At 40.0% G+C, this 26,776-nt stretch overlaps 1 protein-coding gene across 1 annotated transcript in view; it reads right to left on the bottom strand.

The window, feature by feature from the left end:
- Positions 1–5,400, bottom strand: part of TMC3 (transmembrane channel like 3) — a gene marked incomplete at its 3' end in the record, with an annotated part of 147,670 nt that extends 142,270 nt beyond the window's left edge. Inside the window, exons 1-2 of the mRNA XM_082253474.1 lie at positions 5,268–5,400; positions 4,131–4,274 (exon numbers count right to left, since the gene is read on the bottom strand). Coding sequence (XP_082109600.1) covers positions 4,131–4,274; positions 5,268–5,371 — 248 coding nt within the window. The 5' untranslated portion in view covers positions 5,372–5,400. The remainder of the gene's footprint in view (positions 1–4,130; positions 4,275–5,267) is intronic.
- Positions 5,401–26,776: the final 21,376 nt, after the last annotated feature.

Here is a 26,776-nt window from a genome sequence, read left to right as displayed (position 1 = left end):
TAAGGACACCGTTATGCAAATTAAACAAAAATAAACTTTATTAGGCATGTGTGCCAGTGCAAGGTAGCAAAATCAGTGTAATAAGGTGTGACATAACATAAGTAAAATCAGATTAAAAACACAATATCATCCAAATGAAAAACATCAACCCGTTGGATAAATAAGCTTCCAAAGGTAATTAGATGGTAATACTGATGATATTAATCATGATGATGATAAGGGATATCAGGTTACATAAACCAGGAAGGTGAATGGCATCACGCAATCCCAAGGTCAAAGAATCAATCACATAGGTACTGCCCATCATTATTTTAAGTCAATGAAATGGGAAGGGGGTAATCTTTGAGTCTGGAGGAAAAGAGGTTTAACCTCAGTATATGGAAATGCTTCTTCACAGTAAGAGACTTCCCCAAAAGATCACTTGATTGTTTTTAAAAAGGGTAATACATTTCTAAATGCGCAGAATAAATGATTTATAACTAATTTATAAGGATTTACACCATGCAGTAGATCATTGATCCAGGAAAAATCTGATTGACTTAGGGCAGTGGTCTCCAAACCCTGGCCAATGAACCAGATGCAGCCCTTTGCTAACCTTCATCTGGCCCTTGGAGCACTTTTCTTCCCACTGATACAAGGTATTATTCCTCCTACTGACTCCAATAGTGGGGCACTATTCCTTCCACTGGATAACAGTGATGGGGGACTTTTCCTCCCACTGACACCAACAATAGGGCAATTTTCCTTCTATTAATAGCAATGACCACAGCCGCTTTGTAATTTATGTGACTCTTAATGACCACTAAGCCTGAGGCATTATTTACTCTCACTGATGTCAGGACATTTTCTACCCCACAGTCACTATCACCACAGTCCAGTCCCCCTACAGTTTGAAGAACAGTAAACTGGCCATTTGTTTAGAAAGCTTGGAGACCCCCTACCTTAAAGGATTTGAAAGGAATTCTTTTTTCTTTTGGAGCAAATAGGACCATGATTTATAAGGTTTTTTATTGCCTTCCTCTGGACCAACATTTTTGTTTAGGCTTCCATATAAGCAGGTTATCAACCTTTTTATCTATTGGTTGAACCAATAGATAAAACGTTGGAAGCTTTTACCCTTACTTATTACTGGTACTTATATAGCGCCATCAATTTATGCGGTGCTATACATATTTATTATACCTTCATGTCAGTCCCAGGTCCCTAACTCACATTTCTTCATACACATACTAAGGCCAAATTAGACAAGAGCCAATTAACCTACCAGCATGTCTTTGGAGCGTGGAAGGAAAACTGAGTACCCAGGGGAACATCATACAAGCACTGGGAGAACATGCAAACTCTGTGCAGGTAGTGCTGTGGTTCGGATTCAAACTGATTCAACTGCCAGGCAGAAGCGCTAACCTCTTAGCCACTGTGCTTTACCCCTGTCATCTTACATGTAATAACAAGTTGCAGTGAGCCATGCTTACTGGTGTGACTTATTCAGTAATACAGAGCAAAAAATTAGAGTAATAATGATGTGCAAAGACATGTGATCCAAATCAGATCACCAAAGCATGATTTCTGATTGTTTACTGTGAGCTATTACATCTCTTACATTGTTTTTTGCTTCACTAACTAAGCTTGTGCACATGCAAATTTAGTACTCAGGAGAGAAGTATGGAAAATATTTTTCTTTTAGAATTATACTTACCTAGGTGGATGCAGCATTACTCTGATGTTGCATCTGTCCCCCGCTGGCTCTAATACTGAGAACCGAGTGACCAAACACTGCAGATCACTTGGTTCTCAGAGCACTGTGAGCAGAGAGCTGGTGACTGTCAGTCCCCGCTGTCTGCTCACCCCCCGCATGCTGAGCTGTGGAGGGGGCAGGAGTGGCTGGCTCAGTCTCTCAGCAGCTCGCTGAGAGGCTGAGCCAGATGCCGGTCCAGGGTTGTGGGCGGATCCTGACCATATTGTTGTGATCTTTCCACAGCCTGGACTGGCTCTGTGACATCAGCCGACAGCAGACTTCAGCCCGCTGTCTGCTGAAAATGGGTCACATGAGTGCAGAACAAACTGCAGTCCTGTGATACACAGAAGTGCAGCCAATCGATCTTTGGCTGTACTTCTTTTAAAAACATAAACTGTCAAATAAAGTAAATAAATATTTTTCTTTAAATGTTATACAATTGAACAAGGAAAAACAATTCCTCAATCTATTCCCTTTACACTTTGCATTACGTAGTGTGTATTACTGAGTTTAAGGCAAATACAGCTACACAGCTTGCTACACTAGTGACATTTTGTTTGCAATTTTTTCGTTTTGACAATGTCTGTTTAAATCTCTACCTATTATCTGGGTCAAATTAACATTTGTTTCAACAAGAAAATTCTAAGGAAACATTCATAGGTAACAGGGTTGGAATTTTTCTCAAACAAACAAATTTCAGTAAATGTGCATTTCTCTCAGGAAAATCCACTCATTTTAATATCAAAGGTTGAAAGCAAAAGTAATTTCAAAGTACTTTTGAATGACATTCATCAAGTCAATAAATGTACTGAAAATTTTGTACAAATGTTCGTACAAATGCTTGTACTAAAATATAAATCAGGTAAATGTTTTTGGGTTTTAATAATGAGCATGGTGGCAAGTTAATATACCCAAGTTTTGATAATGGGAAGAGCTTATTATTGCATGGAAAACACCAAAGCATTTATTTTTGGCTAATATATAGAGTGGTATTGAAATGATGATAAAAAAAGAAATAAAAAGGAATGGCAGAATATAAATGAGTAAGAAAATGGAACCGGGGGGGGGGGGGGTAAAAGACAGTTGGGAAAAGGAGGGCTAAGGGAAACCTAATTCCACAGAAAAGAGATCTGGCGCCTACTGAAAGGATGATGGTGAAATAACACAGCTGATATGTTCTAGCTGCTCCAGAACCTCTCCATGGGGAGGAGAGCCAGTAACTAGAAACCACAATATAGAGCACAAGTGGGTGGAGTGGGGACCAGTAATAATTGTCCATAAGGTTGTAATTGACAGACAGGAGCTCCACAGTTTGTCATAAGAAACCAGTGTTTATTATAAAATGCTTAAAGAAAAGTCAATGGGTCAATAAAACATAAGATGGCAGCCTCAAAGACTTACTCTGTCACTGTGGCTTCATGTGCATCCTTACCAGCGGTGGAGATGGTTGTTCACTGGTGCCGATGTGGGGGCAGAAACGAATGCAAGGCTCTGGCCTGGGGGATGCACAGGATATGCCGAGGGAGCCTGATCGCCCGATAGACCAAAGTCGGAGTTCAGATGTAAGAAAGCCACATTGCATTCCACGGCCGTGGAATGCACTGGATGACCGGAAGAAGACAGGGCGCTCGATAATGATATCAATCACCGCGCCAGAAAGCAAAAAGAGCCGTTTTATAATAAACACTGGTTTCTTATGACAAACTGTGGAGCTTCTGTCTGTCATTTACAACCTTATGGACAATCATTACTGGTCTCCACTCCACCCACAAGCCCATCCATCAGCACTCTTGTGTTCTATATTCTGGTTTCTAAGGAAATCTAAATCTATCACTTAACGGTAATCAATACTATCAGAAAAGAGGTAAACTGGTTATTTTCTGGGTGAGCATAGGTGATCCAAACTTTCCAGACATTTATATATATATTATAGGTGTTCAATCTGCTTGTTTTCGTGTTCATTATACTCATATAATATGGTGGAAGCCTATTAAGAACTATGTGATATGCAATTCGAAAAGCCAAAGTTTGGTGATTGCTGGTACAAGTGTCTCTTTGATCCCTCATTGTGTGTCCCTTTCTTAAAATAAGAATTTAACTGCCCTATATTCTTCTATGTATTATTATTTATTATTATTATACAGGATTTATATAGTGCCAACAGTTTGCGCAGCGCTTTACAATGTGAGGGAAGACAATACAGTTACAATACAATTCAAAACAGTAGGAACAAGAGGGCCCTGCTCGTTAGAGCTTACAATATGTATGCCTCATATACTGTAAGTACGGTACATCCTTGTCAGCACAAGCATGGCATGCTTATTTGTATATTTTTCATGCAGTTGTTACATCCATAATGGTGTATAGGAATGTTTACGATAAAATAAAAACATACTTGAGCGAGCGTAGCTTTTGTCGCATTGGCCAAGGTCTACATCGAATATTTGAAACAAGTTCCGTTTGCATCTGAATATTCTGGAAGATTGTTTCTGGGTCATTGTTCTCCTCTTTACCTTCTGCATTTTCATCATCTGAAATGCTGCAAGAACAAAACCATAGGCAAAATAAGTAAGTAAATCAATAAAAAACAGTTGATTTGTTTAAAAGTATTCTCATTGGCATAAAAGTCCACAAAGGTAACAGGATGAACAAAAAATGTTGTATAAGTGTCTCAAATGTATGGCTTTATTTATTGGTAAGGTATTTTTGAAAAAAAAATATATATATTTTTTTAAGCTGACAAACAAATTGAAAACAGTGGACTAAAGTAAACATACTAATAGATATCACAGAGTATCATCTAAAACCCATGTGCTGTCCAAGGTACTGAATCTTTCAGTTTTTTTAAATGTACTACAGTACTTACGTATTGAAAATGTTTAATTGCATGACAAATGCAATAATAATAATAAAATTCATATGAAAATTAACAATAGTGATGAGGATGGAAATTATTATTATTATTATTAGTACTACAGTAGGTAGATTCAAACATACTTGTGGCAAACATAGATCTACAGAAAAAGTAAAAAAAAACATATACATGAAAAAAGGGGGTGGAAGAAAGTGGTGAATAGACCACTTTTTCTGCTGTCACTCTTCTACATTTTTAATATTATTATTATTATTATTATTATTAATAATAATAATAATAATAATAATAATAATAATAATAATAATAATAATAATAATATTAATAATAATATAATAATATTAATAATATATACACTAAATTAAGAATGATTTGCACACATTGTATCATTTTAAAAAATTATGTTTTCTATAAGATATATAATTTTAGTGTACATTTTTTTCAATGTTCGCTTTCACAAAGCTGGGACAATTTTTGAATGAGCCATTTCACAGAAAGGATAAAGTGCACAAAATTCTTGAGTGTAAGTGACTCGTTAAATGTTACCTTATTCTACAGACTGATTTTACAATGACATACATCCTTGAATGATAATCATACCATATCACTACAGTCAATGTATAGATGATACAATACATAGTGAATAAACACCTAGCTTACCTCTGTGGAGGGACTTGGTAGATGTTGGTATTCCTCCTGACAGTTTTATATCTTTTAGTTGACTTTGTAGGTTTTAGTGTGGCAGACACACTCACCGTTGTCATTTCAGTACAATCCTTCCTCTGTCAGGAGGAGCTGAGTTCTGTGCTTATTAGAGCATTCTCCTCCTGTTTTATTGCCTGGAACGCCTACCTCTGTAACAGCTCAGAGCTATAAAACTCTAATGTCACGTTTATCTTACATGGGCTCACATGCACTTCACTTTTTAGTTGTGTGTGTTTGGGATAATTACAGCAACTAAGTTGTGATCAAGAAAAATATAATAATAGTAAAATAGTAAAATCAATCAAGGTGAAATGTCTTAGTATGACAATATACAACAATGTTTTAAACTAAAATTATTTTATGTAATGTTCTTTATGCAAGCTAAAGTTGAATATATTTATTACAGCTATATATCACCAACAATTTCTGCAGCCCCTTACATATTGTACATACAGTATCTCACAAAAGTGAGTACACCCCTCACATTTTTCTGAATATTTTATTATATCTTTTTATGTGACAACACTGAAGAAATTACACTTTGCTACAATGTAAAATAGTGAGTGTACAGCTTGTATAACAGTGTAAATTTGCTGTCCCTTTAAAATAACTTAACAGGCGGCCATTAATGTCTAAACCACTGGCAACAAAAGTGAGAACACCCCTAAGTGAAAGTGTCCAAATGGGGCCCAATTAGCCATTTTCCTTCCCCATTTTCATGTGACTTGTTAGTGTTACAAGGTCTCAGGTGTGAATGAGGAGCAGGTGTGTTAAATTTGGTGTTATCGCTCTCACTCTCTCATACTGGTCACTGGAAGTTCAACATGGCACCTCATGGCAAAGAACTCTCTGAGGATCTAAAAAAAGAAGTGTTGCTCTACATGAAGGTGGCCTAGGCCATAAGAAGATTGTCAAGACCCTGAAACTGAGCTGCAGCAAGGTGACCAAGACCATAAAGCCATTTAACAGGACAGGTTCCACTAAGAATAGGCCTCGCCATGGTCAACCAAAGAGGTTGAGTGCACGTGCTCAGCGTCACATCTAGAGGTTGTCTTTGGGAAATAGACGTATGAGTGCTACCAGCATTGCTGCAGAGGTTGAAGGGTTGGGGGGTCAGCCTGTCAGTTTTCAGACCATACGCCGCACACTGCATCAATTTGGTCTGCATGGTTGTCACCCCAGAAGGAAGCCTCTTCTAAAGATGATGCACAAAAATGCCCGCAAACAGTTTGCTGAAGACAAGGACATGGATTACCGGAACCATGTCCTGTGGTCTGATGAGAACAAGATAAACTTATTTGGTTCAGATGGTTTCAAGCGTGTGGCAGCAACCAGGTGAGGAGTACAAAGACAAGTGTGTCTTGCCTACAGTCAAGCATGGTGGTGGGAGTCCATGGTCGGGGGCTACATGAGTGCTGCTGGCACTGAGGAGCTACAGTTCATTGAGGGAACCATGAATACCAACATGTAATGTGACATACTGAAGCAGAGCATGAACCCCTTCCTTCGGAGACTGGGCCACAGGCAGTATTCTAACATGATAACAACCCCAAACACACCTCTAAGACAACCTCTGCCTTGTTAAAGAAGCTGAGGGTAAAGGTGATGGATTGACCAAGCATGTCTCCAGACCTAAACCCTATTGAGAATCTGTGGGGCATTCTCAAATGGAAGGCGGAGGAGCGCAAGGTCTTTAACATCCATTAACTTTGTGATGTTGTCATGGAGGAGTGGAAGAGGCCTCCAGTGGTAACCTGTGAAGCTCTGGTGAACTCCATGCCCAAGAGGGTTAAGGCAGTGCTGGAAAATAATGGTGGCCACACAAAATGTTGACACTTTGGGCCAAGTTTGGACATATTTTTGCTAAGGGTGTACTCACTTTTGTTGCCAGTGGTTTAGACATTAATGGCTGTTAGTTGAGTTATTTTGAGGGGACAGCAAATTTACACTGTTATACAAGCTGTACACTCACTACTTTACATTGTAGCAAAGTGTAATTTCTTCAGTGTTGTCACATGAAAAGATATAATAAAATATTTACAAAAATGTGAGGGGTGTATTCACTTTTGTGAGATACCGTACATATAGTTTTCTGCTTTCAGTAAGCTTACAGTCTAGAAGCATAGTAGGGCCATTTCAGACAGGAGCCAATTAACTTAACAGCATGTCTTTTGAAGTGTGGGAGGAAGCTAGAGTTACCCCCATGCACGCACAATGAGAACATGTACTGAACTCCATGTACTGTAGATTGTGGTCTGGCTGGGATTTGAACCAAGGACCCCAGTGCAGCAAGGTGGACATGCTAGACACTAATCCACTGTGCTGTCCATGGTATGTGTGTGTGTTATAAAGAAACATGCATTAATACACTGATATTACAGTTTTTGGTATGTGTTGGCGAGATAAAACACTTTTAATACCATACATTTTCCAGTGGAGAAATCTTAATTTTGAGATCCTGGGACTGCACACCTGCCATGTCCATTGCAACAAGTCCCATTCTGAAGTTCCCAAGAGATATACAGACAATCTTCAGACAATCGATTCCTATAACTGAACTCTTTCAATTTCATTTGTGTGGACTGTCCATTTACAAAAGCAAAACATTTAGTACAGCTAATGAAACATGGACAAAAGAGGGAGCTAAATGGAGCTAAATGGAGAGAAATGGAGAGATTATAGTTTTGTCAGGTGCACATATGAAATAGCAGTGCCGCAGTAATAGGTATAGTTTGTCTAGCAGCAAAATTACAGGAATCAAAAGGAGACAAAAGTAAACGTGTCATTCTGATTTAATCTGTTGTTCTTCATGAAAAAAAGCACACTTCTATTGTTGTGTAATGGGGAGCATATTCACTCTTTACCCTGCTGCAGCCCAACCTGGAGATCTGCTTGAAACACTGGAGCACCCTAATTTGGGGCCCCAAGGTTCCCAGAGCTCCACCTGGCAGGGGACACCCTGAGAACAACCCAGCCAGGCATGATCAGAACCCCAGTGCCGATTACAACCGGGTACTGGCATGACCCACAAAGAGACCCTGCCATGTCCCAGAACAGGGGGCTGTTTCCAAGAAATGTCACCATATAGGCTAGAACAGGGGTCTCCAAACTGTGTCTGTGGCCACTTTCAGCTTGTTTTTTATTTGCCCCAGCAACTGTCCATAAAAATAGCCCTGCTGACAGTCAATCCTGACCCTCCCCAAATTCCTCTTCTGAAGGGCACTACTGGATGTAAGAGGGAACTCTGATTACCACTCCTGGATGTAAGGGTGGACTCTGATTGGCACTCCTGGATGTAAGGGAGGACTCTGGTGGACCTTAATGGATATAAGTGTAGCACCCTCCTAGGTAGGTGCTAGGAAAAGCATTTGGTGGCCCTGTCTGCTTATCAGGGGGGGGGGGTGATCATTCAGCTAGGCTGTCATGTGTTTCCAGGTGTGTCTGTCGAGTCTAGGGAGTCTCCCCACTGTATCCAATGAGGGCTATTGTTGGACAGTGAAGGAAACCTGACCAATAGCACATCAGGGCTTATATCTATCTCAGTGGGCGGTGTTTGCCGCAATGCACCCTGGGATGGGGTATAAGTCTGAGGGGAGCACATGACAAAGGGTCTTTGGCAGGAAGCAGGGTCCCAGGAGGAGGCTGACGGCTGTCTCTCCTCCTGTCAGAGGAAGAAAGTGTGTCCAGGGCGGTCGGCCTAGAGGACCGGAGGTTGAGCTGGGCTGCAAAAAGGGATCCAGAGTGCTGTGGACCGAGTGGAGCTGCTGGGCAGAAGTTTCCAGGAAAAACAGTGTTGTGAATACTCAAAACTGACAGGCTTTCCTCCTTACCAGAGGGTATTGGGTAAGGTGCAGAGACTTAATATAGCCAGTTGGAGAGGAGGAAAACTTCCACTGCAATCCCACCCTGTGCGATGACACAAAGTGGCCTCTTACCAGATGGTGTATGTCTAAATGCAGGAAAAATCCTTCTGGATGAATGTCCCCTCTGCTAATCGGATATCAGTAGTCACCTCCACTAACCACGCAAGTCCGCTACCTCACTTCCACTCCCCAGATTGACATGCAAGTGTGTATCAGGAGCATTGTTAGCACCACAGCCAGTCACCCTCCCACACATGCGTAGTAGCGATAAGACGACTCAGCTCCAACTCCAACACAGGAACGCACTGGACCCGGAAATAGCACGCGGGTGTGGAACGCACAACAGCTGTAAACAAAGCGTCTCCAGGCGCCGCTCGGACGGCTGACAGTGAGAAGGGTAATACATTATACACTATTGTCTGCTCCTTATTCCTCGCATGTCAATCTGGGGAGTGGAAGTGAGGTAGCGGACTTGCGTGGTTAGCGGAGGTGACTATGGATATCTGATTAGCAGAGGGGACATACATCCAGAAGGATTTTTCCTGCATTTAGACATACACCATCTAGTAAGAGGCCAATTTGTGTCATCGCACAGGGTGGGATTGCAGTGGAAGTTTTCCTCCTCTCCAACTGGCTCTATTAAGTCTCTGCACCTTACCCAATTCCCTCTGGTAAGGAGGAAAGCCTGTCGGTGGTGGGAATCACTGTACATATCACTTGAAATATCACCTGAAGTTGATTTCCAACACTTTCTTTCACATTGCACCACATGGTGAAGATTATGATTATTTGGACTTTGTGGACTATTATTGGTTTTTGAACCTTTTTTAGTTTCTTATATTCCCTGATCGGATCACGTTCACTCATTGGTTTATTGTTTTTTCATACTCAGTTATGCGAATTTTCACTGTAATTTTATTGTGATTTATTGTATATGTGCTAGCATGTTAATTAATTTTAGCACTCTTGTTTAACGCATCTATTTTTTTTCAACATTCATTTTTCACTAGGTTTAGTTCAGGTAGCAGCTTTACCCCTATCAGCGCACCCACACTTACACCAGTACTCAAAACTGCCAAGGGGTCTGCCTAGGATAGGGGGCCACTCCAGAAGGTCAAAGGGATCTGCGAGCCAGCTAACCAGTAGTGCGGTTTAGAAAGGGGGTGTCTGTATCTAAACCCTGAAGATAATTGAGAGAAAGGGGGTGCCAGTGTGGGCCCTGAAGTGTTCAGCAGTGCAGCAGTTTATAAAAATAGCTACTTCAGCAAGGAGTGCTTAAAGCGGAGTTCCGGCCTCGGGGGGTGAAATTTAGATAAAAATACCCCCGGGACAGTCAGGGCTAGTACATTCCACAATGGATAGCCTCTGAACTGTCCCGGGTTGCACTTACCTTTTAGAAGAAATACTTACCTTGAAAATTTCTTCTCCAGGGCTGCCATCTCAGATGTGGGCAGCTGAAGCCAGCGCGTCCTCTTCTGCGTCCTCTTCCGTGTCCTCTTCTCCCAGAATGCTCCTGCACTGGCCCCGCTCATCACTTCCTGTGCGGGCACGTCATCCCTTAACAGCTTCTAGGCATGCCCAGAAGCTGTTTAGCGGGGAATGACGCGCCCGCACCGGAAGTGACGAGCGGGGCCGGTGCAGGCGCATTGATTCCTGGGAGCGATGACGTTCAGCTCCCAGGAATCAATGCAAGGAGGAAGTGACGGCACGGGCCGCGGCCGCAGAGGAAGGAAGTGGAAGAAAGGTGAGTATATTTTCTTCAGTAACAAGGTAAGTAAACAAAAAAAAAATCGTAATTATCCATTTGTTTTTCAGGTGACCTAGAGCAAGCGGATGGCCCAAAATCGATTTTGTCGATTTTGACGCCGGAACTCCGCTTTAAGGGAGCTTTAAGAGGACTTCTTTATTCAGGAAAAGCAGCAGCAGGCCAGCATCAAGTCAGCGCCAATAGGCATTTTTCAAGCGTCTCCAGCAATTTGTGCATACTTCAGTTTAAGGAGTATCCCACTCATCCCTTCTCCTATCCAAGTTAAAAAATGAACACAAAAATCCAAAGATACTGTACTGGTCATTGTCTCAGTGCTCACACTTGGAACATGCTTAAATGTGCTGTTGTTACTAGCGGTAGCCCGGGGGGGGCCCATATCCAGCAAAACGGCTGGGAATTCTGCTTCATGAGAGAGGACACTGATAGGTTCTCCTGAATTTAAGGGGTACTTGCATATCAAACTGTAAAATTCACAATGTGGCCTTAAATGGAAAGTTTGGAGACCCCTGAGGTACAGGGAATGCAAACTTGTGGATACAGAGTCTAGACAGCAGAGACAAAAAAAAAAAAAAGGCCTGTGCCTACAGGAGGAGAGTAGTCCCTTTATGTACAAGCCTATAACAGTGCCTTGCGAAAGTATTCGGCCCCCTTGAACTTTGCAACCTTTTGCCACATTTCAGGCTTCAAACATAAAGATATAAAACTGTAATTTTTTGTGAAGAATCAACAACAAGTGGAACAAAATTTATTGGATATTTCAAACTTTGTTAACAAATAAAAAACTGGAAAATTGGGTGTGCAAAATTATTCAGCCCCTTTACTTTCAGTGCAGCAAACTCTCTCCAGATTCCAGAAGTTCAGTGAGGATCTCTGAATGATCCAATGTTGACCTAAATGACTAATGATGATAAATAGAATCCACCTGTGTGTAATCAATTCTCCGTATAAATGCACTTGCACTGTGATAGTCTCAGAGGTCCGTTTAAAGCGCAGAGAGCATCATGAAGAATAAGGAACACACCAGGCAGGTCCGAGATACTGTTGTGGAGAAGTTTAAAGCCGGATTTGGATACAAAAAGATTTCCCAAGCTTTAAACATCCCAAGGAGCACTGTGCAAGCGATAATATTGAAATGGAAGGAGTATCAGACCACTGCAAATCTACGAAGACCTGGCCGTCCCTCTAAACTTTCAGCTCATACAAGGAGAAGACTGATCAGAGATGCAGCCAAGAGGCCCATAATCTCTCTGGATGAACTGCAGAGATCTACAGCTGAGGTGGGAGACTCTGTCCATAGGACAACAATCAGTCGTATACTGCACAAATCTGGCCTTTATGCAAGAGTGGCAAGAAGAAAGCCATTTCTTAAAGATAACCATAAAAAGTGTCGTTTAAAGTTTGCCACAAGCCACCTGGGAGACACACCAAACATGTGGAAGAAGGTGCTCTGGTCAGATGAAACCAAAATCAAACTTTTTGGCAACACTGCAAAACGTTATATTTGGCGTAAAAGCAACACAGCTCATCACCCTGAACACACCATCCCCACTGTCAAACATGGTGGTGGCAGCATCATGGTTTGGGCCTGCTTTTCTTCAGCAGGGACAGGGAAGATGGTTAAAATTGATGGGAAGATGGATGGAGACAAATACAGGAACATTCTGGAAGCAAACCTGATGGAGTCTGCAAAAGACCTGAGACTGGGACGGAGATTTGTCTTCCAACAAGACAATGATCCAAAACATAAAGCAAAATCTACAATGGAATGGTTCACAAATAAACATATCCAGGTGTTAGAATGGCCAAGTCAAAGTCCAGACCTGAATCCAATCGAGATCTGTGGAAAGAACTGAAAACTGCTGTTCACAAACGCTCTCCAACCTCACTGTGCTCGAGCTGTTTTGCAAGGAGGAATGGGCAAAAATTTCAGTCTCTCGATGTGCAAAACTGATAGAGACATACCCCAAGCGACTTACAGCTGTAATCGCAGCAAAAGGTGGCGCTACAAAGTATTAACTTAAGGGGGCTGAATAATTTTGCATGCCCAATTTTTCAGTTTTTTATTTGTTAAAAAAGTTTGAAATGTCCAATAAATTTCGTTGCACTTCATGATTGTGTCCCACTTGTTGATTCTTCACAAAAATTACAGTTTTATATCTTTATGTTTGAAGCCTGAAATGTGGCAAAAGGTTGAAAAGTTCAAGGGGGCCGAATACTTTTGCAAGGCACTGTATATACATTTCCTCCATCTACCACCGGCTTCCTCCAGCTTTCCCTTAAGGAGAAGCTATATGAATTATGCTTTCCTGCTTACATGCTGTACTAATTTACCCACGGGAGAAAATGAGCCCTGTCTTTGCTGTCCGTTTATGAAACCTAGATGAGCAGCAATCTTAATGATCGCAGCTCATTTTGGGTCATTATCGGTTTATGAAACAGAGATGATCAGGGGAGAACATGTTCTCCGCTTATCATCTCCACACACAGAGAATCTGTCATTGACTGATACAGAAACGGACAGTTTATGACGCTGCAATCTCTGCACTTCACTGGCGATCTGTGCCAGAATCCACACTCCCAGATTCACCAGCCCAGAGGTGGAGAATCGGGGAGAGAAGACAGAATCTGGGGAGAACTGAGGGGGAAGAAGGAAGATTATTGACCTCCTTCTACCTTGATCAGACCCCCCCAAGACAGTAACATGTCCTCCTGCCATATTTCTGTATATATATATATATATATATATATATATATATATATATAATGTGTGTGTGTGTGTGTGTATATATATGTTTTATGTAGGGGGACCAATTATTTTATTACCATGAGGTAGGGGTTTCCTCTGAGAATGCCCGTGTAGTCAGCAGTTGTAATTTATGGTAATTTACCACTGACTAATAAACGGGCATTAGAGTGTTTCAGTGATTTTTCTCGTACTGTAATCTCTCTAGGTCTCACAAGATTACAGGCAGCCCATTCATTATACATGGATCTCGGGCATTTTCAGAGGAAACATTTTTCCATGTGGGAACTGAAGTTCTCCGCTTCATAAACAGGGTGCCAGAGGAGATAATTGCCGAGAAGTGAACTGAGAGAACAATTCTCAGCTTCATAAACCTACACCTTTGTGAGGACTACAGCTACCAGTCCCAGTAAGCCTTCCTCTTCCTAACATATCCTTACTCAGGGTGCTCCTCCTCCAGCAGGGGGCAGAGCTGACATTTAACCCAAATGGTTATTAGTACTGACAACATCACCCACTGGATCTTATATCCCCTTTGAAGCTATAGCACATGAAAATCTAAAATACAACACACTGTTTATTACTAAGAACTACTAATGCCATTCAAAAATATGTATACATATCTGTACAAGACCTTTGGCTTTTTTAATTTATATATATATATATATATATATATATATATATATATCCCCTGAAGGTAAGCATAGCTAGGTTTATCAATGTTAGACCAAAAGATTCTAGGGGCAAGAAGTTTTTCAGACAATTTGATGGGCAGGCATTGTTTAGAAAATGTCGCACCGCCCCCGTAAGACCCCCTTAAATAATGAATATTCAGTTCTTACAAGATCATAAGATAAATATACTGACATTTATATCTAAATTCTATGAAAAAATAAAAAATAAAAATAGATATTAAACTGAAGAATATTAAAAAAACACTTGCAAAACTGCCTATCAAAAATAGGCGATAAAAAGTGATCCTATGCGCTTAGGAGTACAATAATCCGAAAAAAACACAGTGCTGCTACTTAAACAATAAAACTGAAATTCATATCTGATATCACCTTGCTGAGAGGTTATTATTTTAGATTAATTTCAATTTTTATAAATTGAAGAATACTACTGCACAAAACGAATTTGTCCATTATGGGTAGAGTAGGGTGGTAAAATGATGTGGGGTGGTATGGAGCAGGTGACACTGGTCTCTAGTATATGCTTTATGGAAATTAAATCACTAGAATTAGGCAGGACAATAACAGCACAGCATGAAGCAGATATCCTACAGAATGACCTGGACAAAATAACGGAGTGGGCAAAGACATGGCAAATGAGGTTTAACGTGGAGAAATGTAAGGTTTTACACTTGGGGACTAGAAACATAAAAGCACAATACACGTTAGGAGGGGAACCCTTGGGAGAATCAAAAATGGAGAAGGATCTGGGAGTCTTGGTTGATGATAGACTAGGCAACAGCATGCAATGTCAAGCGGCAGCTGCCAAGGCTAGCAGAATATTAGCATGCATAAAGAGAGGGATGTATTCCAGAGATAAGACTATAATCCTTCCACTTTATAAAACTCTGGTCCGACCTCATCTGGAGTATTCGGTCCAGTTCTGGTCACCAGTCCTCAGAAGGGATGTGTTGGAGCTGGAGAGAGTCCAGAGAAGGGCAACTAAACTAATTAGGGGATTGGAGGACCTTGATTATGAGGAGCGTCTGCAATCGCTTGATTTATTCTGCCTGGAGAAGAGACGCCTGAGGGGGGACATGATAGCAATTTTTAAATATCTAAATGGGGATTTAGGCTTAGAAAAAAAGCTGTTCAGTCGAAGGGATTGCATGAGAACTCGGGGGCATACAATGCGATTAGAGGAGAAGCATTTTAACCTCAGGCAACGTGGGGGGTTCTTTACTGTTAGGGCTACAAGATTGTGGAATTCTCTACCACATGAGGTGGTTTCTGCGGGTAGTATGGTGGCTTTCAAAAGACTCTTAGACGTACATCTCAAGGATCAGAACATTCAGGGGTATGCAAGATGATTACAGCCACACACATCTACACAGGTTGAACTGGATGGACCTTTGTCTTTATTCAACCTCACCAACTATGTAAACTATGCAAACTATTTTTATTTGTATTATTTATTGGTTTAATTGTCATTTAGTAACAGTGTGATTGTCATAATGACAAAGATATTGTGAAATAATGAATTGTGGATGATACCACCCAGTTATGGGAGATATGGTAAGTCTCTCCATTCTTGCAATGCTCCCTATCAGTACAATGGGGTTGTATGTAGCTCTTACACATGGCCAGTGGCTGAGGTCTGCACTAGCAGAGAATCTGCTTAGCTTGATGTATGAATCTCAGAGGAGACAGATGTCATGACCCTGGTAATCACAGGCAAAGTGAATTAAGTGAAAATCACTGAAACATGATTAAAGCTATTGTAAATCTAGAATTTCAATTTCCATTCCTTTACAAGAGGAGATAGAAACAACTAAAAGTTGAATATTTTACTGGACATTTCCCACTGAAATCAGTGCATAGTATGCTAGCAAAGCACGTCGCTATAACATGATGACATGCTTTGTATGAATTTCTTTCGATAAAAGGAATTTAAAAATATAGGGAATACAATAATATAACGTATAAAAGTGCTACACAAGTCATGTTGTAATTTAATGTTATTTAACCACTTCAGTTCCGGAAGGTTTTACCCCCTTCTTGACCTGGCCATTTTTTGCGATACGGCAATGTGTTTTTTTTAACTGACAATTGTGCAGTTGTGGGACGCTGTACCCAAATAAAATTGATGCATTTTTTTCCCCATAAATGAATCTTTCTTTTGGTGGCATTTGATCACCTCTGAGATTTTTATTTTGTGTGCTATAAACAAAAAAGACTGACAATTTAATAAAAAAAGAAAAAAAAACAATATTTTTTACTTTCTGCTATAAAAAACATTCAATAAAAAAAATGTAAAAAAAAATCACATTTCTTCATCAATTTAGGCCAATATGTATTCTACTACATGTTTTTGTTAAAAAGAAAATCCCAATAAGTATATATTAATTGGTTTGCGCAAAATGTATAGCGTCTACAAACTATGGGATAGATTTATGGACTTTTTTTATTTTTTACTAGTAATGGCGGCGATCTGCAATTTGTAGCAGGATTGCGACATTGCGGGGGACAGATCTGAAACGGGGTGACCCTTTTTGGGGACCAGTGACACCAATACAGTCATCAGTGCTAAAATATGCATTGTCACTGTACTAATGACACTGGCAGAGAAAGGGCTAACATCAGGGGCAATCAAAGGGTTAAAAGTGTTCCCTGGGAGTGCTTTCTTACTATGTGGGGGGTGGTTGCACTGTAGGAAGACCACCCCCCACATCTGTCTTCTTTACTAGTAGAACGACGATCTGCCTTGTTTACATAGGCAGACCGCCATTCTGCATCTCTCCGAATGATCGCTGGGTTACCGGTGGACATCGGGTCCAGGAGTGGGAGTGGGCTTCGCACGCCCCCTAGACCAGGAAGAGGAAATCACGTACACAGGTATGGGATTTTGCACTTAAGGGCTACCCTGCCGCAGTATATGTACGTGAGGTGGTCCTTAAGCGATTAAACTACCTTTACTTTTCAATCTGCATCACTGTCATTTTCTGTAAAACGTCATGTAACCATGGCAACCTGGAGGTGTTCTATACACCACTGGCGTACAGAAGGCCCCCAGAATTGTTGTTACCTGCTTGGGTAATTGACTTTCAGTTTTTCACTGATTTCAGTTTTATGAGGTATACCCCAAGCGTTAAATACTCCTAAAGCGGTACAGATGATGCAGCTTTTCTCATTAGAACACTGAGAGTGCAGCAGGTGATTATAATTAACCAGACTCCCCCATTCAGAATCAGGACATGGTGAAACAAACCGTTATTTCTTCAGAGCAACAAAATTATGAAATAAAGAAAAAATTAATGCTGCGCTATGGTGATACGTGAAGTGTATCCAAAAGTGCTGCTGTGCATAAAATCAAAATGATTTTGATAAATGGTAGTGCGAAAGAAAAACAGCGCAGATTTGGTGTGATAAAACTTCTAAAGTGCTCAACGTGCCGATGATGCAAAAAATGTTGTTGATTATTTGGTAAAAAAATGTATATATATATATATATAATTAATTTTATATATATATATACATTTTTTTACCAAATAATCAACAACATTTTTTGCATCATCGGCACGTTGAGCACTTTAGAAGTTTTATCACACCAAATCTGCGCTGTTTTTCTTACAACAAAATTATGAATCTACTACAAAGCTTGTTTAAACCCTTGCAATGTACTTTGATCACCAAAAAGGAATTGATTTTTTCTCAACAAAAGTTCAGTTACTCTTTAAAGTATAACTCTTCTTCTGGCCTATTACTGCAGTGGGATGGAAGAGAGCATTATGGAAGCAACGCCCTTTTTGTTTTACCAGTTTTAAGTCATGTTCTGTGTCTGTATCTAATTTCTATTTCAAAATGTATTGTTTTAGCTAATTGAAAATTAATAATACTTATAGTTGTTAATGGAGTAATTACTGACTGTAATGATCAAATACAAATGGACACTAATGCTGCAAATGTGTGATGAATCCGGAGGAATGTGTCAGAAATGTGTGTGGAATCTGAAAATTGCAAATGCGCAGACCATGACAGCATTGGGAGAAGAAAGGTGGGTAGAGGAGCTCTTAGGCAAGAACAGAAAAATAAATCCACATCAATTATGATGACCCATTGTCAGACTTTTCTTACACTGCACTCTCATTGCTAAATGACAGATCCCTGGGGCTGCAGTAATCAAAATACTTTGCTGAGAATCCCAGGTGATGTCATTGACCAAGATGACCCTTGATCAAATCATGTCAACTGGGATTCTCTGCTGTCAATTTACATTAAAACAGCCAGGGAAGTGTTTATTTAGCAAGGGGAATGCGGCATGTAAACACTTTGGAATATTACAAGATTGCTGGACATCTTCATTGATGTGGATTTACACCAGCCAAATATTTCAAATTTTGACTCCATAGTTGAGTCGCTTGGCCTTGTTTCACTGTCCTATGCATGAAAACATAGGAACTGGGGTGCAGAAACATGGCAGCAGGTGCTCTGGACTGATGAGTCAAAATGTGAAAAATTTGGCTGTAACAAGAGGCAGTTTGTTCATGGAGGGCTGGAGAGCGGTGCAATAATGAGTCTCTGCAGGCAACCATGAAGCATGGTGAAGGTTCCCTGCAAGTTTGGGGCTTCATTCCTGTGAAAGGAGTTGGAGATTTGGTCAGGATCAATGGTCAGTGGCCTCAATACTGCGAAATATAGGCAGATACTTATCCATAATCGTGTAGCTTTTACTGCGCTAATTAACATGTAGGTGAAATAGCTGCCAGCACACCAACCAACATAAAGTTGTCACAGATATTATAATAAAAAGTGCAGCGCTAAATAATGATTGATACAATACAGTGACAATGTATCAAAACATAAGTGAAAGAGAAGCAAATACATAAAAAATGTAATAAGTCCCAAGTGCTGAAAAGTGAAACATCCAAAAACTTATATGAGTAAGCCAGCCAAGTGAACTTGTATAGGTGATCAGACCAGGTACAGAACATCCATAAATAAAAGCAGATGACACAAATATAGTGTGATACCGCTTTGCTAAAATTTATTAAAAAGGGATTAAAATGACTTACAGGTTTCCAGGTAAAGTCAGCATAAGATCAACATAGAAATCAGAATGGCAGATAATGTAGCACTGACGCGTTTCACCATATATGACTTCTTCAGAGTTTATTGCCTATGTTTATGTCATCTGCTTTTATTTATGGATTACATTTCTGGGAGCCTCGGCCATCCACCTCCAAGGTTTATTTTCACCCCATGATTAACATCTTCTGAGATTGTCATAGAGTGTGGGATCCATGGATGATATTAAGCGATGTAGACCCATTTGCTATATGGTACTTGGGTTCATACCGTTTGGTGAGCATATTCCTATATTCGTGGTGGTGGTGTGGGATTCTGTACTTGGTCTAATCACCTATACAAGTTCACTTGGCTGGATTACTCATATAAGTTTTTAGATACTTATCCATCATGCCATACCATCAGACAGGCGTGTAATTGGCACCACATTTATTCTGCAGCAGGGCAATGGCCCCAAACATACAGCCTATGTTGTTAAGAACTATCTTCATTGTCCATTGTCCATAGACTATATGGCTCTCTGGTCAAAATTGTATATCTAGATCTATGTGTGACTCCGTAGAAATAATAATGAGACTCCACTTTTCATGAGAGTAGAAAAGAAATACAAAAAATCTTTGATGTGAAATTTGTTTTTAGATAAAGTAAAATAACATAGATTAAATGAATATATCTCTGAATTACTAACCAGAATTAAAATTATTCTCTGCTTATTTGGATGTATTGATGTATTGTTTTTCATGTCTCTAATTAATGTATTATGTATCCCTAGATTTTTGTAACCTACTCAATATAAATGTATGATACACTATTGCTGGACCCTGAGGAAGCATCCACTGCGAAACGCGTAGTTCCAGCAACGGTTATGCATCACTGTTGACCCTTCATGGGATATGTTTAATGAAATGATCTGTTTTGATCAAACAATGTAGATTTTATGAAATTTGTATATTTTGATATTAAAATAAAATTTTCTGATTTTTTTATATACTTTCTTTTTGTCGCTTATGATATATACGCATACACAGATATCTTAAGTAGGGATGATCGAACGCTTTGGGTCGACCATCGGTTCGACCCGAACATTGGCTGTTCGAGGTTCGGCCGAATTTACAACTTTTTGCCCAAAAAGTTCGGAATTCGGCAACCAGAACCAACCAAAATGCAATGGGACAGGAAATGGGCTTTAAAAGCCCATGATTGGACCAGAACCATTAGCAAAAGCCAATTGAGGGGGCAGGAGAATGCTAGAAATGTGATTGGAGTGACTAGGGGGTCCATAGACCAATCATTAGTGAATACGCCCCCCAGTATATAAGATAGCCCCCGCCAAATTCCTAGCATTGTTATACAGGGACATGGAAGAGAGTGGAAGCAGTTTGTGGACTTCTGCTACAAAGTGTCATTTAGCATTTATTAGTGTGAGGAAAGGGATATCTAGTGTAGTTAGGGTGCTCTTTTACACTTTAGTTAGCTTTAATAATTTAGTTTCTGTAGGGAAAGTGCCAGGGTGACCGTAGTGTAGTGTAGGGTGAACTGACAGTGACTGCTATGGCAGGGTGACCAAACCCTTCCATATCAGGGTGACCGCTATAGAGAAAAGCTAGTTTCTCTGAAGTCACTTTCGCTGCAGTAATATGGCTTCGCCCCCGTCAGCTTGCTTTTTGGCTGCAGGCGTCTATAGGGATTTTTTGAGCACATGTTTGGAGTCAGGCATGACATCTGAACATGTGTATAGGGGGTATATATATATACACACCCATGTATGTATATATACACCTGCACATATATAGGTGTGAAAGGAGCAGAAAACACTACTTGCGCTAATGAAATAATTAACACCAATATAGTTACACTTCTATCACACCTATATATGTCTAAGTGTAAAATACATATAAGTAAGTGTGTATATATACCCGTATACACAAGTTAAGATGTTTTGCCTGCCTCGAAAGAACCCAAAAAAATGCCAAAAAAACGCTAGCGCCAAAAAAAAAAAAACGCCCAGGTGTGTTGTTCTAGGCATTTTTTGGGGGTTTTTGGAGGCAGGCAAAAACATCTGAACTTGTGTATAGTGGTATATATACACACATACTTATATGTACATATACACCTAGACATATATAGGTGTGATATAACAGAAATATATGTCTGCGCTAATGAAATAATTAACACCAATATAGTTACGCTCCTATCACTCCTATAAGTATGTGTATATATACCACTATACACAAGTTCAGATGTTTTGCCTGCCTCCAAAAACCCCCAAAAAAATGCCTGCAACAACACACTTGGGCGTTTTTTTTTTTTTTTTGGCGCTAGCGTTTTTTTGGCATTTTTTTTGGGTTCTTTGGAGGCAGGCAAAACATCTGAACTTGTGTATAGTGGTATATATACACACATACTTATATGTATTTTACACTTAGACATATATAGGTGTTATAGGAGCGGAGCCATATTCGTGTAAATGATTTCATTAGCGCAAGCATTTATTTCTGCTACTATCACACCTATATATGTCTAGGTGTATATATACAGTACATATAAGTATGTGTGTATATATACCCGTATTCACAAGTTCAGATGTTTTGCCTGCCTGAAAAGACCCCAAAAAATGCCTAAAAAACCGCTTGCTACTACACCGGCAAGGTGTGAAAAGAGAGAAGCCACTATCCTGTTCTATAAGTGACAAAATACAAACAATCTTTTTTTTTTTTTGTTATGGTTCTGGACATGATACAGAGCTGAAACTTCACAGGTACACTTTTTAGACCCCCCAGATACTAAATCCAAAGAAATTTTTAAGAACTTTTCTTTGTGTGATTAATAGTCCCTGGGGTATGACCCAGAACCCTAGTGTCAGGGATACCACATGCAGGCATCCAGCAAGGGTGATCAGATCAGTTGGCTGCACCAAGGAATCAGGACCCAGATGGATAAAGATGTAAATAAGTTTATTAAGCAAAATGACACACTCCAAATACCAACACCAGTGACCATAAAAAAGTAAACAAAATATAAATGATAACAGTACAAAACCCCAATAGAACCTAACAACCTATATACAAAAGGATGGAGCAAACAATAGCAGGACAGGACAGGGACAGGAGACAAGGAAAGCAGGGAGCCAGGTACAGGAAGCAGGGTACAGGGAACAGGATCAGAATACAGCATTCAGGATATAGGTTTCAGGATCAGACAGGGACACGGCTAGCAGAGAAAATACTGAAGCACTGAGCCTCAGTGAAGGGCGGGCTTATATTCCCTCAGCAGTCCTCAGGTGCAGCTTAATTAAAAGAACAGTCCAGCTGCTGGGAGACACCCGCTGGTGGGCCCTGGAACTGCGACCCTCAGTTCCAGAAACAGTGCCACCAGCAGGTGACCCACGTAATGACACTGATCCTGACACCTAGGCACTTTTTAGGGGCATTTATTGGGTTTTAGGGCTTCAAAATTGTGTTTTTTTATTACCGAAGTTCAGGTCCCATTGATTTCAATGGGGTTCTGAAATCCGGGCCAAACTTTTGGGAGGTTCGGGTGTTCTGGTCGAACCGAACTTTTCAAAAGTTCGATCATCCCTAATCTTAAGAGGCACACTCAAATCCCCCTTGGTACAGCTCCACCAGCCGGTTGATCTGTAACCCCCCTCTTTTTACATGTAGACTATATGGGGGAAGGTGCCACTATACTCTTTTGATTGTTCTAGGCCACAAATCTCCCCCTCCATAATTGACTAAGAACTATCTTCAGGGTATAGAAGAACAAGGAGTTCTAGAAGTGATGGTTTGGGCCTCACAGAGCCCTGATCTCAACATCATCTGTATGGGATTACATGAAGAGACAGAAGGATTTGAGGCAGCCTAAATTTACAGAAAATCTGTGGTTAGTTCTCCAAGATTTTTGGAACAACCTACCTGCCGGGTTCCTTCAAAAATTTATGCTGTTTTGAAGCAAAAGTGTGGTCACACCAAAAATGTATTTGATATTGATTTCTCTTCTGTTCATTTACTTTTACTTGAACACTTCTATTTCTGAAAGCATTCTTAATTTACAGCAACTTTTTACACCTGCTGTAAAAACACACACAAAATAAATTCTAAACGTCACCAAGGGGGTCAACAGACTTTCTATTTAACTTTTTTGCTTGAATATAGTTATGTTTACCCAATCTGTTTGTCCCAAGCATGTTTGAATCAAGACACAAGAGAAATGCTCACATTAGGAGCTGGGATTTTTAAGGGGCAAAAAACCCACTTTCGTAGACAGATATTAAAATTAAAAAAGTTTATTATATTAATTTTAAAAAGTGTAAACATAAGAAAATATACATGTAGCACCCTAGGTACTGTAGGTGCTACGTAAAAACATTGTTTTGCTCTATCTGCTTATCAGGGGAGCCTGATCAGTAGTTTTGCTTGTTACATGTGTCCATGTGTGATTCACTTGGTCTGAGGGAGTGTCCCCACTGTATCCAATAGGGGAGCCTGTTGGACAGTGGAGGAAACCCAGCCAGTGACGCACAGGGCTGTCCCAGTGGGTGGACTGTGAATGAAATAAAAGTCACAAAACCCCCAAAAGAGATGAAAACCCCAAAATACCACTCCTGAAACAAAAGAACAAAGGCCCACTTTTTTTAAAGGAAAGCTTTGCAGCCAAAACAAAAAGCAGTTTAATTTTAAAAGGCGCTATCAACATTCAGTAAATCCAATATATCCCTAAAATTATACTTGCTAAATCAAAAGCCCACTTTTTTTTAAGGCAAGCTTTGCTAAAACAGTATAACTCAAAGTAAACGTTCTATCAACATAAAAGACAAGGACAGCAACTAATAGTGATTAACCACAAAATAAAATAAAAGAAAAGCCTACAAAGAGGAAAAAAATGGAGTTGATTGCCCAGAGAGATGACAAATAAAATTAAAGTGATTGTAAACACTATTTGTTTACAATCAGTTGTATTTTGTTGGTATTACCACTGGGATTTTTTTTTTTTCTAAACAAATGAAAAAAGACCAAACATTTTGAAAAAAATGTTTTTTCTTAGTTTCTGTTATAAAGATTTGTAAACAGGTAATTTTTCTCTATGACTGATGTGCGCTGATGAGGCTACACTGATGGGCACTAATAAACAGCACTTATGGGCACTGATAAGCTTCACTGATGGGCACTGATGAGGTGGCACTGATGGGCACTAATGAGGCGGCACTGGTGGGCACTGATAGGCAGCACTGATAAGCGTCACTGCTGGGCACTGATAGGTGGCACTGAAGGGCACTGATAGGCAGCAGTGATAGGTACTGGTAGGTGGCACTGATGGGCACTGATATGTGGCACTGATTGGCAGCACTTATGGGCACTGATTGACAGCACTAATGGACACTGATTGGCGTCACTGATGGGCACTTATAGGTAGCACTGATGGGCACTGTTGGGGCTGCACTGATAGGACACTAATTACAGTGGGGATCGAAAGTTTGGGCACCCCAGGTAAAAATTTGTATTAATGTGCATAAAGAAGCCAAGGAAAGATGGAAAAATCTCCAAAAGGCATCAAATTACAGATTAGACATTCTTATAATATGTCAACAAATGTTAGATTTTATTTCCATCATTTACACTTTCAAAATAACAGAAAACAAAAAAAATGGCATCTGCAAAAGTTTGGGCACCCTGCAGAATTTATAGCATGCACTGCCCCCTTTGCAAGGCTGAGACCTGTCAGTGTCATGGATTATTCTCAATCATCATCTGGGAAGACCAGGTGATGTCAATCTCAAAGGTTTTAAATGCCCAGACTCATCTGACCTTGCCCCAACAATCAGCACCATGGGATCTTCTAAGCAGTTGTCTAGAAAACTGAAACTGTAAATAGTTGACGCTCACAAAGCTGGAGAAGGCTATAAGAAGATAGCAAAGCGTTTTCAGATGTCAATATCCTCTGTTCGGAAGCTCAATGTCCTGCTGCTTCTCCTCCCCCAGCTCTTATGCAGCTGAGAACAGAGGGTATGCGATCATATAAACAAAATGGAAAAAAAGGTATTTATAATATTTTTATATCTATTAGCACATGTTTTGCCTTTCATTTCTATTTTAAACTGAAAGAAGGGTATTGGTGTTAAGCACCAACAGTACCCACGCAGTGGAAAAAAATAAGTGAATATAAATTAATAAATGCAGAAAAGTTATAAGTGTAAGGAGATTATTCCTGATAGGGAGCCATACATGAACGTGAAAAACGTGAAAAGTGAAATAAATTATGTAGTGATATATAAAGGCTGCGCTCAACCAATCTATTACACTAGGTGTTATGTGCAAATAACAAAAAACATCTCTCAAATATATGTGCATAAATATATGCTAGATGCAATCAAATAAATGGTCAATCCAAGCTAGTTGCCAGGTGCATGTATGAATAAACAAATACACTTGATAATGCATAATAAATATAAAAATACCAGGTGCAGTGAATATATAAATATAAATATTCAATCAATAAAGTATCGGTAAATAAAAATCCTGAGGTGCAAATATAAATAAATAAATAAATAAAGTGCAAAGTGCAGTAATTATGTGACAATCAGATAATGGTGAATAAGAAACAAAAACAGAAACAAAAAAACAGCGTCAATTTTGCAAAAATAACAATATTTTTCACATTTTTTTTATATGAAATTCCCCCCCAAAAAAGTAAAAATCAAAATTTTTTAACATTTTGGGCCAATTTTTTTTTTTACCATATGTTTGGTAAAAAAAAAATCGCAAAAAGCGTATTTTGATTGGTTTGCGCAAAAGTTATTGCGTTTACTAACAAAGGGAAAGATTTTTGGCATTTTTGTTGTTTTTTTTTAACGCGTAATGGCGGCGATCTGTGATTTTTTTTTGCGGTACTGCGACATAGCGGCGGACAGATCAGACCCTTGACTGACATTTTTGACACTTTTGGGGTTACCAGTGACATTTCTACAGTAATCAGTGCTATACATATGCACTGTTACTGTAAAATTACACTGGCAGTGAAGGGGTTAACTTTTTTTTAGAGGGAGGGGTTATGTGTATCCCTATGGGTGTGATTCTAACTGTGATTGGCTGTGGCTTGAGGTGCAGGAACAGTGATCAACGGTCCTACATAGTAGAACCGTATGATCACTGTTTCTACACAGGGGAGAATGACATGCGGCTTATTTACATCAGCCGCCTGCCTTTCTCCCCCTGCACCGACGATCGCCAAGTGACCGGCGGACATCGGGTCCGCCGGTAACACGTGCAAGGGGGGTCCGTGACCACGCGGGAGCGGGAGCGCGCCTCCGGCGGCGCGCGCTCGCTCCCTAGACCCTC

Source organism: Pelophylax lessonae, assembly GCF_965119305.1.
Source record: "Pelophylax lessonae genome assembly, chromosome: 4".
Classification (NCBI taxonomy): Eukaryota; Metazoa; Chordata; class Amphibia; order Anura; family Ranidae; genus Pelophylax; species Pelophylax lessonae.
This window is presented reverse-complemented; position numbering and strand designations above follow the sequence as displayed.